This window comes from Anser cygnoides, chromosome 1, assembly GCF_040182565.1.
Source record: "Anser cygnoides isolate HZ-2024a breed goose chromosome 1, Taihu_goose_T2T_genome, whole genome shotgun sequence".
NCBI classification, from domain to species: domain Eukaryota; kingdom Metazoa; phylum Chordata; class Aves; order Anseriformes; family Anatidae; genus Anser; species Anser cygnoides.
In genome coordinates, this window is record NC_089873.1 from 33,075,121 (window position 1) to 33,087,471 (window position 12,351).

General features: G+C 46.9%; 1 protein-coding gene and 1 non-coding gene across 9 annotated transcripts in view; both read left to right on the forward strand.

The window, feature by feature from the left end:
• The first annotated feature begins 2,112 nt into the window (after nt 1–2,112).
• TMEM117 (transmembrane protein 117) overlaps nt 2,113–12,351 on the forward strand; it is a 221,893-nt gene continuing 211,654 nt past the window's right edge. The window contains exons 1-2 of one of the 8 annotated variants that reach the window (XM_013199123.3): nt 2,113–2,188; nt 9,400–9,704. In XM_013199123.3, the coding sequence (XP_013054577.3) occupies nt 9,428–9,704 (277 nt within the window). In that variant the 5' untranslated portion in view covers nt 2,113–2,188; nt 9,400–9,427. Of the gene's footprint in view, nt 2,189–3,969; nt 4,072–7,383; nt 7,896–7,938; nt 8,974–9,399; nt 9,705–12,351 lie in introns of those variants that run through there. The other 7 variants (XM_013199134.3, XM_048065975.2, XM_013199131.3 and 4 more) reach the window with 7 other exon arrangements.
• On the forward strand, nt 5,601–5,682 carry TRNAS-GCU (transfer RNA serine (anticodon GCU)). Its single transcript has one exon. It is a non-coding gene; the product is annotated as a tRNA-Ser (tRNA).

Sequence of the window (12,351 nt, forward strand, 5' to 3'; positions counted from 1 at the left end):
ATGATTTTCAATCTCTTTCTTGTTTCATTGATGAAAATGTTAAATGGAACAAAAAATATGTCCCTCTAGCATGTCCCTGGAAGCCATTTCAATGAAATGCCAATGGGTATCACAGAATCACGGAATGTTAGGGATTGGGAGGGACCTTGAAAGATCATCTAGTCCAATCCCCCTGCCGGAGCAGGAACACCTAGATCACATCACACAGGAACGCATCCAGGAGGGTTTTGAATATCTCCAGAAAAGGAGACTCCACAGCTTCTCTGGGCAGCTTGTTCCAGTGTCCTGTCACCCTCACCATGAAGAAGTTTCTTCTCATATTTAAGTGGAACCTCCTATGTTCCAGCTTGCATCCACTGCCCCTTGTCTTACAATTGGATGTCACTGAGAAGAGCCTGGCTCCATCCTCCTGACCCTTACCCTTTACATATTTATAAACATTAATGAGGTTACCCCTCAGTCTCCTCTTCTCCAAGCTAAAGAGACCCAGCTCCCTCAGCCTTTCCTTGTAAGTGAGATGCTCCACTCCCTTAATCATCTTTGTGGCTCTGCGCTCGACTCTCTAGTTACTCGGGTCCTCGTTCTTGCCCTTTTTGAAAACTGGAGCGGCATTTGCTTTCCTCCAGTCCTCAGGCACCTCTCCCTTTCCCCATGACTTCCCAAAGATGATGGAGAGTGGCCTATCAATGACTTCTGCCAGCTCCCTCAGTACCCCTAGGTATATCCCATCAGGGCCCATGGATTTACGGATGTCCAGATTGCTTAATTGGTCCTTAACCCAGCCCCCATCAACCGAGGCAAACTCCTCCTTTATCCTGACTTCCTCTGGGGCCTCAGGAGTACAGGGCTCCTCAGGACAGCTTCTGGCAGTATAGACAGAGACAAAGAAGGCATTCAGTAACTCTGTCTTCTCTTTATCTTCTGTCACCAGGGCACCCACCTCATTCATCAGTGGGCCTACATTTCCTCTAGTGTTAGTTTTATCTGCAATGTATTTGAAGAAGCCCTTTCTGTTGTCCTTGACCCATCTCGCATGGTTTAATTCTAAGGAGGCCTTAGCTTTCCTAGTTGCCTCCCTACATCCTCTGACAACAATCTTATATTCTTCCCAAGTGGCCAGCCCCTCCTTCCATGATCTGTAGACTCTCCTCTTCCACTCGAGTTTGCCTGGCAGTTCCCTGTTTAACCACACAGGTCTCCTGGCCCCCATTCTTGACTTCCTACCTGTTGGGATGCTCTCATCTTGAGCTTGGAAGAAGCACTCCTTGAATGCTAACCAACTATCTTGGGCCCCTTTTCCTTGAAGTACCCTGTCCCACGGGATTTCCCCTAGCAATTGCTTGAAAAGGCCAAAGTTGGCCCTACCGAAGTTCAGGGTTGCGATTCTGCTTGGTATTCTGTTCCTGCCACGTGAGATCCTGAACTCCATCGTCTCATGGTCACTGCAGCCAAGGCTGCCCTCAACCTTCACCGCTTCAACCAGCCCCTCCTTGTTAGTGAGGACAAGATCCAGCAGCGCTCCTCTCCTAGTTGGCTCATCCACCATTTGCACCAGGAAGTTGTCATCAATGCACAGGAGGAACCTCCTGGACTGCAGATGGCTGGCTGAGCAGGGCTTCCAGCAAATGTCAGGGAAGTTGAAATCCCCCACGATAACCAGGGCCTGTAACTGTGAGGCTGCTATCAGCTGCCTGTAGAAGGCCTCGTCAAATTCCTCATCCTGCTCTGGTGGCCTGTAATAGACACTCACAACAGTATCATCCATGCCAACCTGCCCCTTAATTCTCACCCACAGACCCTCAACTCGCTCTTCATCCACCCCTGGACGGTACTCAACACATTGTAGTTGCCCTCTCACATAAAGAACAACTCCACCACCTCGCCTTGCTGGCCTGTCTTTTCTGAGGACATACCTATCCATGACCACATTCCAGTCATGTGAGCTGTCCCACCACGTCTCTGTAATTGATGAGGGTCTGCTCTGCATATTGGGCCCTCTGTTCCTCTCCGAAGGGAATCTCCTGCTACATTTACCCTTCTTTCTTTCATATTGGAGGCAGTCTTGAGGCGTGGTGTTGACTGCCTCTTCCAGTGTGACCTCACAGGCGGGCCTTCCACCACACCCTCGCATACCTCTCCTTCAAGTCCCAGAGCCTCAGACTTACCGAGGGGCACCTGGGGGAGCGAGGTAGGTAGGAAGGGTTGTTGCCCACGATGCCGAACTGGGTCTCACTTCCAGCCCTCCTCATCTTTTTGGTCCCCTCCCACTGCCTGACAGCAACAGGGCAGGGGCTCCACCACCCTCTGGGGGGCATCCCCCAGTGCCCTTCTCTCTGGCACCCCAGGGAGTTACACCACCAATCTCCTGCTCACATGCCTGGATGTTCATTGGTCTCTCCACCTCCTCCTTGAGCTCTGCCACCATGGCGAGCAGACCTTCCCCCTGAGAACAGGCTGCCCTCCCCCGGCAGCATCAGGCTCAGGCGCTCCCTGCAGCCAGAGGCCTGAACAGCCACATGTCCACATCTACGTCGCCACAGGCATTTTGGCATGAGCTCTCTGCTGAGTGGACTCCATGGTAGGTTTGTTGTCTCGCAGACTGCCAGTAGGTGAGCTGGTCTCCCGAGCGAGTCGGTGCAGAGCTCCCGTGCCCTGCCACACAATCACATAAATACACTGATGTCTTGGTGCGTGTGTAGGTACTACTGACCTAACCAAACAAATGGGATGTCTCCTGAAGTGACATCACAACAGTTTTTCAAAGTGTGTGTTCTGCCAGCTCTTTTTCTTGGTGGCTGTTATTGCAGAAAAAGAGGTACTAGTTAGGCCAAACTTGCTAAATCTGGTGAATGCTCTGACTCACATAGTGGGGGCGGGGGAACAGCCGGCACCACTGTCAAGCGTTTGGTTATTCTGGTTCTTCTCCCTTTCACTCCTTTCTCTAACTGAGTCCTGAACTTGCCTTTCTCATATTTTTGCCCATGCTTGGCTGTCAGCCTGATGAGCCTGTAATTAAGTAGGTCATCCTATTTATCCTTTAAATGTTGTTACAACATTAGCTTTCTTCTATTTCTCTGAAAACTCCTTAGCATTTCAGAAGTTGTTAGGAATCAATTTTAATGATTAACATTGCTGCCTATCACTACTTTCATTTAGTTTTCTAATAACACTTTGACTCTAATAACTCTGCCATTAAAAAAAAAAAAAGTTTAATTTAAATTGCTGCTCTTTTATATCCTGTTATATTATTGATTTAATAGAAAGTATTTCAATGTTATATAATGTGAAAGCACAGCTTATGCTTACCAAATGTGCAATAGAAATATTTATTGAATAATTCTACTTTTCAACATTCTTTTAGGCAATTCTTTTTCTTTTCCTGGTCTTTTTTTTCTTTTTATATCTAGTAGTAAAGCACTAATAGTATTTAAAGTGTCACCATCTCTAACTTAACATTCTTACTTTCAATGGGATGTATATTTTTTGTCTTTTATTCTGAGTTCTTAAATTATTTAACTTTTTAGTTGTAAATTAACTGTTGTGTTATATTTTAATTTATATTTTAATCTCCTCCCCTCCCCTCCCCTCCAGTTAGAAGAAGCTGGGGATGCAGATAATGCACAGTGGTGTAGCTGAGACTGGTTGCCATAACCACATCTGTGAAATTTCAAAGGGCGAAATCTTTTATTCCAAGCATGTTTTTCTGCAGGTGCACTGGGTCTGGATGGGATGGAGTTAACTCTCCATCCCAGGGGAGAGTTTTGGGTTTGTGGCTAAAACAGCGTTGATAACACACCAGTGTTTTGGCTACTGCTGGGCAGTGCTCACAGGGTGTCAAGGCTGTCTGTTTCCCACTCTGCCCCCACTCCCACCCTAGTGGGGAGGCTGGGGGCGGGCAAGATGAAGGGAGGGGACACAGCCAGGACAGCTGACACAAACAGACTAAAGGGATGCCCCATACCCTATAACATCATGCTAAGCAATAAAGCCTGCGGTGGGAGGACAGGGGTTCTCTTCTAAGGTGGCTGTTGCTGAGGGGCTGCCTGGGCATCAGGCTACTTGTGGGACGTGGTGAGTGATTGCCTTTGCATCTCCATTTTTTTTTCCTTCACTTTCCATGTAGTCTTTTTGTTGATCCATGAATTTTCTTGCTTTTGCTCTTCCTATTCTCTCCCCAGTCCCTTGAGGGAGGAGGTGGGGTGAGCGAGCCAGCAGCTGTGTGGGTGCTGAGCTGCTGGCAGGGGCCAACCCACAACAGCAGGATGGAAGAAAAATACATTAGGAGCACAGTCCCTGACTAATGGGGTTTTGAGATTTGAGGGAATGAAGTGCTTTTTCGAAGCAGCAAGCGAGGGAGGAGGCATTTGTGCAGCCACAGATGAAAGGAGTGGGAAGACAGGCTGAGAGGGCTTGGGCTGATTAACCTTCAGAAGGGGAGGCTAAATTGGGGGGATGGGACACCTTAGTGAAGGGTCTAAAAACCTGATAGGAGGAGTAAAAAGATGAAGCCAGACTCCTCTCAGTGCTATGCAAAGGCAAAGGGCTCAAACAGAAACACAGGATGCTTCATTTAACATATGAAAACAGCTTTTTCCCATGAGGGTGGTCAAACATTGGGGCAGTTTGCCCGGATAGGTGGTAGAGGCTCCAGCCTGGTTAATGCTCAAAACCCCATGGGACACAACCCACAAAAACTTAGTTTGACCCTGCTCTGAACAGAGGGCTGGACTAATGGATCTCCGGAGGTGCCTTCCAGCCTCAGCTCTGCTGTGATCCTATGAAATTTTGTGGGTGGTCAGTGACCCCAATTTTGCTGGTCTGGTAACTAAGCACATCTTCTGTATAGATGACATGGGATACTAGAGAGCTTTCTCAGATGAAACTGTAGCACTTTTTCCATCTGTAGATCTACCCTCTAATCCTGGATACACAAGGAGAAACTAGGCTGTGTTATAACAAATTTCTCTTTTTTTTTTTTTTTTTCTTTATCAGAACGATTACACCAATTGTTTTAGTTTGGACCTGCAGCCTTTTCACTGACGAAGCTATCACTTTTGTTTTTATGTAAAAAAAGCAAAGAAAGCTTTCTGTTATTACAGTGACATTATTTTGGAACGTAGAGCAGCTCGGTGCCCGTTCCTGTGCCAGACGGGGCTGTCTGAGGCAGCAGTCTGGGGAGAGAACTTTGCAGTTGCAGGCTTATGTGCAGAGGGCTGAATCCTCATATTGGAGGGTAAAAATGACTTTACAGAAATTGAGACTGCAGTAAGATATTTGTACGGTTGGTTCAATGCTTGCAGCTCTCTGCTGGAAACAGTGTAAATGTATAGCCTTTGAACAAGGGCTGTTTTATAGTAGGAGAGCTCGTAACGTAGCGTCATTCACAAATACAGAAACTAGCATTTCAGGTTGTCTCACTGTCCTGATTCAACCTGCTTTTTAGATTCAGCTACCTGCTTTTACTGCTGGCCTCCAGGTTATCGACACTTCCATCGACAGAGTTGGTTTACATTCTTCACCTGTTGACATTTCCTGGCTGTTAGTCACTGGGCCTGATTAGTCTTGTCTTCTTAGATCATGTTAATTGCTGCTATTTCTGTGACGAGGTGGCCGAGTGGTTAAGGCGATGGACTGCTAATCCATTGTGCTCTGCACGCGTGGGTTCGAATCCCATCCTCGTCGAGAAATTACTTTGTTCAAGGCCAGGCTGGATGGGGCCTTGGCCAGCCCGATCTAGTGAGTGGCATCCCTGCCTACGGCAGGGGGTTGGAGTTAGGTGATCCTTAAGGTCCCTTCCAACCTGAGCCATTCTATGATTAAGGAATATGTTCCATCAAATTAATTTTGATGGCTTGGTTAAGAAAAATGAAATAGAAGTGGTCCAGCTCTTTTTTTTTTTTTTTTAATATATATATATAAGTGAAACATTACACTTGAAAAATAGAAATTAGCATTCCCTAGGGAAGCAATTGCAACAAGAAGTTTGGGGGAGGTATATGATGTACTTATGTTTTTGGTTACTTTAGTAGAAAAGGACATGGTTTTCATGTGATTGACTTTTACAATGGCTTCAAAAACTTGCTCACTGATTTACTATCTGCAAAAACGTGGATGAATGCTCCGTAGTTGTAGCATGTTTGGTGTTACCATCTCAGCTGAGCAGCGTTTCTTGTGTGTTTTTCTTTTTTCTTTTTTTCTTTTTTTAGTGTGTAGGTGCATGAAGAGTGTGATCTCTTTTGTGGTGGGTGCTGCCTCCTTCTCTGTGGATTCCCATTTGCGGAACAGAAGGAGGCTGGTTTCTCTAAGCGTGGCAGCGCACACAGAGCTGCTGCATGAAGAGGCAGTGCTGTGTGCTGTATTTCGGTACTCTCTAGTTGCACATGATGTTTTTTTTTTTTTTTTTTTTGCTTCGGAATATTTTAAATTTCTGTTTACTGCAAAGATAGCATGTTGGTGGTGGGGGCGGTGCTAAATATATTGTAAGTTCTATCTTTCTACCTCAAATTGAGGGTGTCACAGGATATTCCACTGAGGGAGATCCCATAATCATAGGGTGGTTTGGGTTGGAAGGGGCCTTGAAGATCACCCAGTTCCAACCCCCTGCTATGGGCAGGGATGCCATGCCACCCACTAGATCAGGTTGGCCAGGGACCCATCCAACCTGGTCTTGAACACCTCCAGATATTCAAGATGATGTAATTGTGTCAGATACCTTCAACACGGTTATGTTTATTGAGAAAAATATGAAACTATACTGCTGTAAGTACGGAAGGGGCTCACAAGACTTCAGCAGGTGCTTGTTCTGGCTGTGCTGGCCTTTCCCAACACGACCCACCTAGAGGCCCATCCACGTTCCTCAGTGGGCATCATCCACATTCCTCTGTACCTTGGCCTGAAGCAACCACATGTATATACATGTGTTAAGTTCAATGCCATGCTTCAGCGACCTGCTGCCAAGGATTTACATGACTTTTCCCAATCTTAGGGCAATGTTCAGCTTCAAGCAGGGTCTACCTCTCCCCAGCAGACCGGGTAGGTACCACACGAAGCCCTGCCGTAGCGCAACACCAAGAGCATCCTGTGCAGTGCCAAGGGCATCCCTCAGCCGTTTCCCCGGGATGTCAGCAATGCCAGCTGGGGACCGATTCCCCTCACAGAAAGCCTTTGCTCTGCCACCGGCCCGAAGCCCCAGGCCAGCAGCTCCCCCGGGCCGCTCCGCGGCACACATCTGACCCCCGCGTGGTCTCCCCCAGCCTCTCCGCTCCGCGCCCGAGCGGGGAGCCCCGAGCGGGGAGCCCCCGGCGAGCCCCGAGCACCGCCCCGCCGCCGCCTCTCCCCTCCTCCGGCCCTTCCCACCCCCGGGCCGGCGTTTTGCGGCGGGGCCGCGGCGGTGGCGGCGGCTGGGCCCCGGCGGGGCTCCCCGAGGCCGCATCCCCGCGGCGGGGCCGCCGACCCCCCCCCTGCCGCAGCGGCGCTGCCCACCGAGGCTGCGGCACGGCCGGCCCCGCCGCCCGGCAGAGGAGGGGCAGAGCCGCAGCCGTTCCTCCCTCCCTCCCTCCCTCGCTCCCTCCCTCCCTCCCGAGCCTCCCTCCGAGCCTCCCGAGCCTCCCTCGGGCACCCAGCCGCGCCGAGCCGCAGCGCCGGATCGCCGTGGCGGTGAGTGGGGGCGGCACGGCCTGCCCGGGGGGCCGGGGGAGCGGGGAGAGCGCCTTGCGGCAGCCCCGGGACCGAGAACCGCAGCCGGAGCCCCCGAACCGGAGCCCCCCGGAGCGGCTCCCTGAGCCCCGAAGCGCTCCCGAAGCAGCCGTGGGGCCGCCGGAGGTGTCAGGGCACCCCGCGGGTGCTGTCACGGCTCACACCGCCGTTTATCCCCAGCCCTTCGCAGGTTTGTAAAGGTAAATTGTTTGGGGCCGTCCGTGGGTTCCCCAAGGTGGGCTCTGCTCCCCTCAGTGGTGTTTTACTAAGGTGTGGGCCGGTGCCCCTCGCTTCGGTCAGAAAGTTTTCACAGGGCTGGCGCTTCCCCGTGCAGACTTTTCAACTCGCTGGTGGGGTTTTGGCTTTTCCGAAGGTAATTCACGCGTAACGTGACATTATTAATTTTGTACCTTTACTGAATGCCCTGTCTGAACCTGCTGAGAGCTCTCATTCCTTTGCTTTTAATGGATACAGGATTCCTCATGGTTTAAAAAAAAAAAAACTCTGATTATAGAGTTCAGTCATTTTGAAGAGACTACCTAAAGAGAGACGTCGTAATTCAAGCTGCTTGTAAGTTTGCAGAGTAATACTCAGTCCATAGTCCAAGAAGGGATGGGTAATTTATTGTTTTATTTAGGTCTTTTGCTGGCATTTGGGTTTGATTTTTTTCTTTCTGCAGGGCAGATGACATTTGCAAAAATCTGTACTGTTCAGTTAAGTACAGTGTATCCTTCAAGGATCGCGCTGTGATAAACAAGCAATATTATTAGATACTCTTTTTTTTTTTTCTTTTCCTTCCTACACTCTGAGTCCCTTGAATAATTGTGGTGTTCCACAACACAAAGGCCTTATATCTTTCTGAAAACAACATGGTTCAGCAGGATGAAACAACTGATTTGTTGTGAATAAAAGAAAAATCAAATGACAAACAACAGAAATACTAACCATACTCTGTTGCATTTATCTACAGCTGTTCCACGTAAGTAGACAAGTTTCAATATATGGTTTTCATATTCGTACAAAACTGTGCTCAAGGCACTCTTATTTTCTGGTTTTGAAAATACCTGAAGTCAATGAAAAGATGTCTGCAGACCTGCCTGAATTGTAAGGATTAATTCTAGGAACTTTTCCGTCATGTTGTTCCTTCATATAAACACAAGTTTCCGATGTGGTTGAGGGACATGCTTCTAAGTGTCCTGGAGATGAGGCAGCAGAAGACTTTATTGCACTCATGGGCTTGTTCCATCCTCCTCCTATAAAGAGAAAGACACAATCTAGGTATAGCATCAACATTTTGAAATCTGTGTTGTATTTCTTGGAGTGTGGGTGGAAGGGTACTCGGAGTTTCCTGTAGCCTGTCGTGTTCTTTCATGCTGTATTTTCATTCTCTATAGCAGAGCTGTGCCTTTAAAGAGATGATATAGAAATGCTGAGACTAAAAATATTGTGCCTTAATATACATGTGTTTGTCGTTTTTTTTTTTATTTGTATTTTTTACATTGGAATGGTTAGAAATTTCGGATTTTCTTCACCTGAATCTAACAGTATCTTCTGATGGAAACTTTCATTGCAAGTCAATCCCAAGTACTAGAAATGACCGATCACAAGGTTACAGCGATTTGTTTGTTGTAATGTGCAGGTATCTCCTCAGCTTCCAGAGTTCTGGGTATATGTAACAATGCACATTTGTATCTTTACATACAGGCAAAGAACAGCTCTGAACTATCTGAGGATGGATAAAGACTTCCGCTACTACTTCCAGCACCCGTGGTCTCGCTTAGTTGTGGCTTACTTAGTGATCTTCTTTAACTTCTTAATATTCGCTGAGGATCCAGTGTCTCACAGCCAGACAGAAGCCAATGTTATTGTTGTCGGTAACTGCTTCTCCTTTGTAACAAATAAGTACCCCGAAGGAGGAGGCTGGAGATGTCTGAAGGTGCTCCTGTGGTTGCTTGCCATTCTCATAGGACTGATTGCTGGGAAATTCCTCTTCCATCAGCGTCTGTTTGGTAAGTTACAAGATGCACCTATGGACTTTCTAATAACAGCTTTAGGACTTTGCCTTTAAACTTCCTGCTTACGTACTATTTTGTAAGCTTTGCTATTAATCACCTCAAATTTTTAGAGCTGTATAGATCTCAGCACATCAAAGCTTGCATCATTGTGGAAATTAGTGCCATGTCTGCTTATGTGAGCATAATTCACAATAAATTCAGTCAAAAAAGGCTAAAAGCAGTGAAAGCTGATGTGTTCGAAATAATCGAGAGGTCAGTGATTTTCAATATTAAAAAAGTACTTTGTTTTCAAAGCGAATGTTAAATCTTATGTAATTTTCTCAGCAATCTGCAGAAAAAGTTTTGTTCCAGTAGGCAGTGACACTAAATGTCTTGTCTAAAGTCACATAAATGGGAGGCAGGGCTGTTGCTTGTATTAGTAGACATGCGATAAACAAGTCCCACACTAAAACGGGAGCTCTGTAGAAGCAAGATATGCCTGTCTCGGTTCAAGAACAAGTCAATGAAAGGGAAAGGTAGGAAGTGGAAAAAATGTGACAGCAAGTGCTGAGTCGAAGGAATGGAATGACCCTGGACTGAAATCTGAGACTGAGAACTTAGGTGTAGACTTATAGAGATACGAAGAGAGATATCTATCATTGTCCTAACTGAGTGATGTAGTAAATGCAGAAAATGTTACATCTGAGGGCTCAAGGCTGTGTCAGGTTTTAGAGAGAAGTAAAAGTCATAGAAAAGATTACTTCTTCCTTGCCACCTGCAAGGTTTTGAAACATCTGATTCTAGGTATGTCAGAGAGACACTGCTGGACCCGATGGACCAGTGCTACATTCTTGTGCTGGTAGGACTGCCGGGTGGATGGATTGTTGCTGGACCACCTCAAAGCTCATGAGTGATTGGCCTTTTCCTTAGTCTGCCTCATTTAAGATAAAAAGAGAGCCAGTATTATTTCAGTAAATTGAAAGGAAAGCTGTTATGTCAAGGAACAAATAAGAAAAGCCACTCTAAGAGACTTCTCTTAAAACCCTAATTCTGAAAAATAGTTGAGCATTTTGATGCCTATTGAGTGGACTTTTTAGCATAATGTAGTGGTAAATGGAAAATGCCCCCACAGAGAGGATGTTTTAGTTCCTTAGTTCCTGGGTTCTGGAACGAGCACTGTTGCAATTATGTTTTCAGTTCTGACTTCCACAACTGAGCAAAGATTTTGTTAATTTCCAAATTAGTTAGGGAAAGTTAGGGAAAAGTAATTAAACCAGTGACAAAATTGGGAAATAAGCCCTATAATGAGAGGATTTAGAGGATAAAGGAAAGCTTAGAGGGTGACTCGCTCAAATTTAACTTGAAGGACAGAACCTTCAGTCCAGCAAATACACTGCAAGGTCCAATGCTTGGAAGTGGCAAATTGCCAAAGGTGCACTTTTTTTTTTCCTTTTTTTTTTTCCCGTGAAAAAGCTAGATAATTAGTGGAACAAGTGATAGGGTGGAGCATCACCAAGTCATCAGGACAAGTGAATTTTCTTTTTGGGATTATGTTCTATTCTGGCTAGGTAGGTTATTATGATAATTCTTCCCGGATTTGGAAGTGTATATGATAGAGAGGACATAGCTGAATGTGAATTTTAAAGCGGCTTGAATCAGCATTACTGCCAAAAGAAGGTCTGCCCTACCTTCAATGTCTGCTGCTTGTTCATGCTCTTGTGCAGCTGCTTAGTTAGGGAAGTTAAGCGTGTTTGCAGTATCCACCTGTTATTTCAGTGAGGATCATATCTGGTCATACAGATATTTGTGGCAGCACAACGAAGGGGGAAAACAAACAGGCAAGATTTGTCCTATCTCTGCTCCAGTCCTGGCTTAGGGATATTTCCAGTTCTGGTCTGATGGAGCAGTATGAATTTAGATAACAATCTGATCTGAGGCTAGTTGCTGCAAGCTCAGTTTCCTGGCAGCTCAAGCCAACGTGAATCTACCACAGTCCCACCCAGCCGCGTGGTTTTGGTGCCTCCCAAATGCGATGTGATTCAGCTCAGGCAGCCGATCCCATGGAAAGCCAGTTGCTTCTGCTGTCGTGCTCCTTGTACCGATGCGATCCCTTAGGTGCCAGCGCTGATGTGGTGGCCAAGGTCAGTGCAGCCAAGCTCGCCGGGGGCCATGGCAGCCCTACCTCGTGTTGTTGGCTGGAGTGCTGTGGGACTGCACCCACGCAGCGTGTCGGTGGAAATGTGGTGCCTGTGATGTGCTGAGAGCGGGTGGCAGTCCGGGTGACTGGCGGTCTGCCTGTCCTGCTGGCTGGTGTGGCCACGCTAGCTGTACACTAGCCAGGGTGGAGGGCGATAGCATTGATGCCATGATGTTGTGGGCTTCAGAGGAGGCTTGCAGCCTGAGCGTACCTCTGAGTCTCCAGAAGATTTGTACAGCCCTTACTGAAATCTTTCCTGCTGGTTACTTGTCAATACTTCAAAAGATTTACTGCCAAGAAACATGTATTTTATTGAGATCCTCATTGAGTATGCCCTCTAGATCTTCTAGCATCAAGCACTTTATGAATTCAGACCATTATTGTTTTTAATTTCCCTATTTCAAAAGAGATATAGATAGATATTTCAAAGTATCTCATTTTAAAAAGTTTGTGGATGTGTTTTTT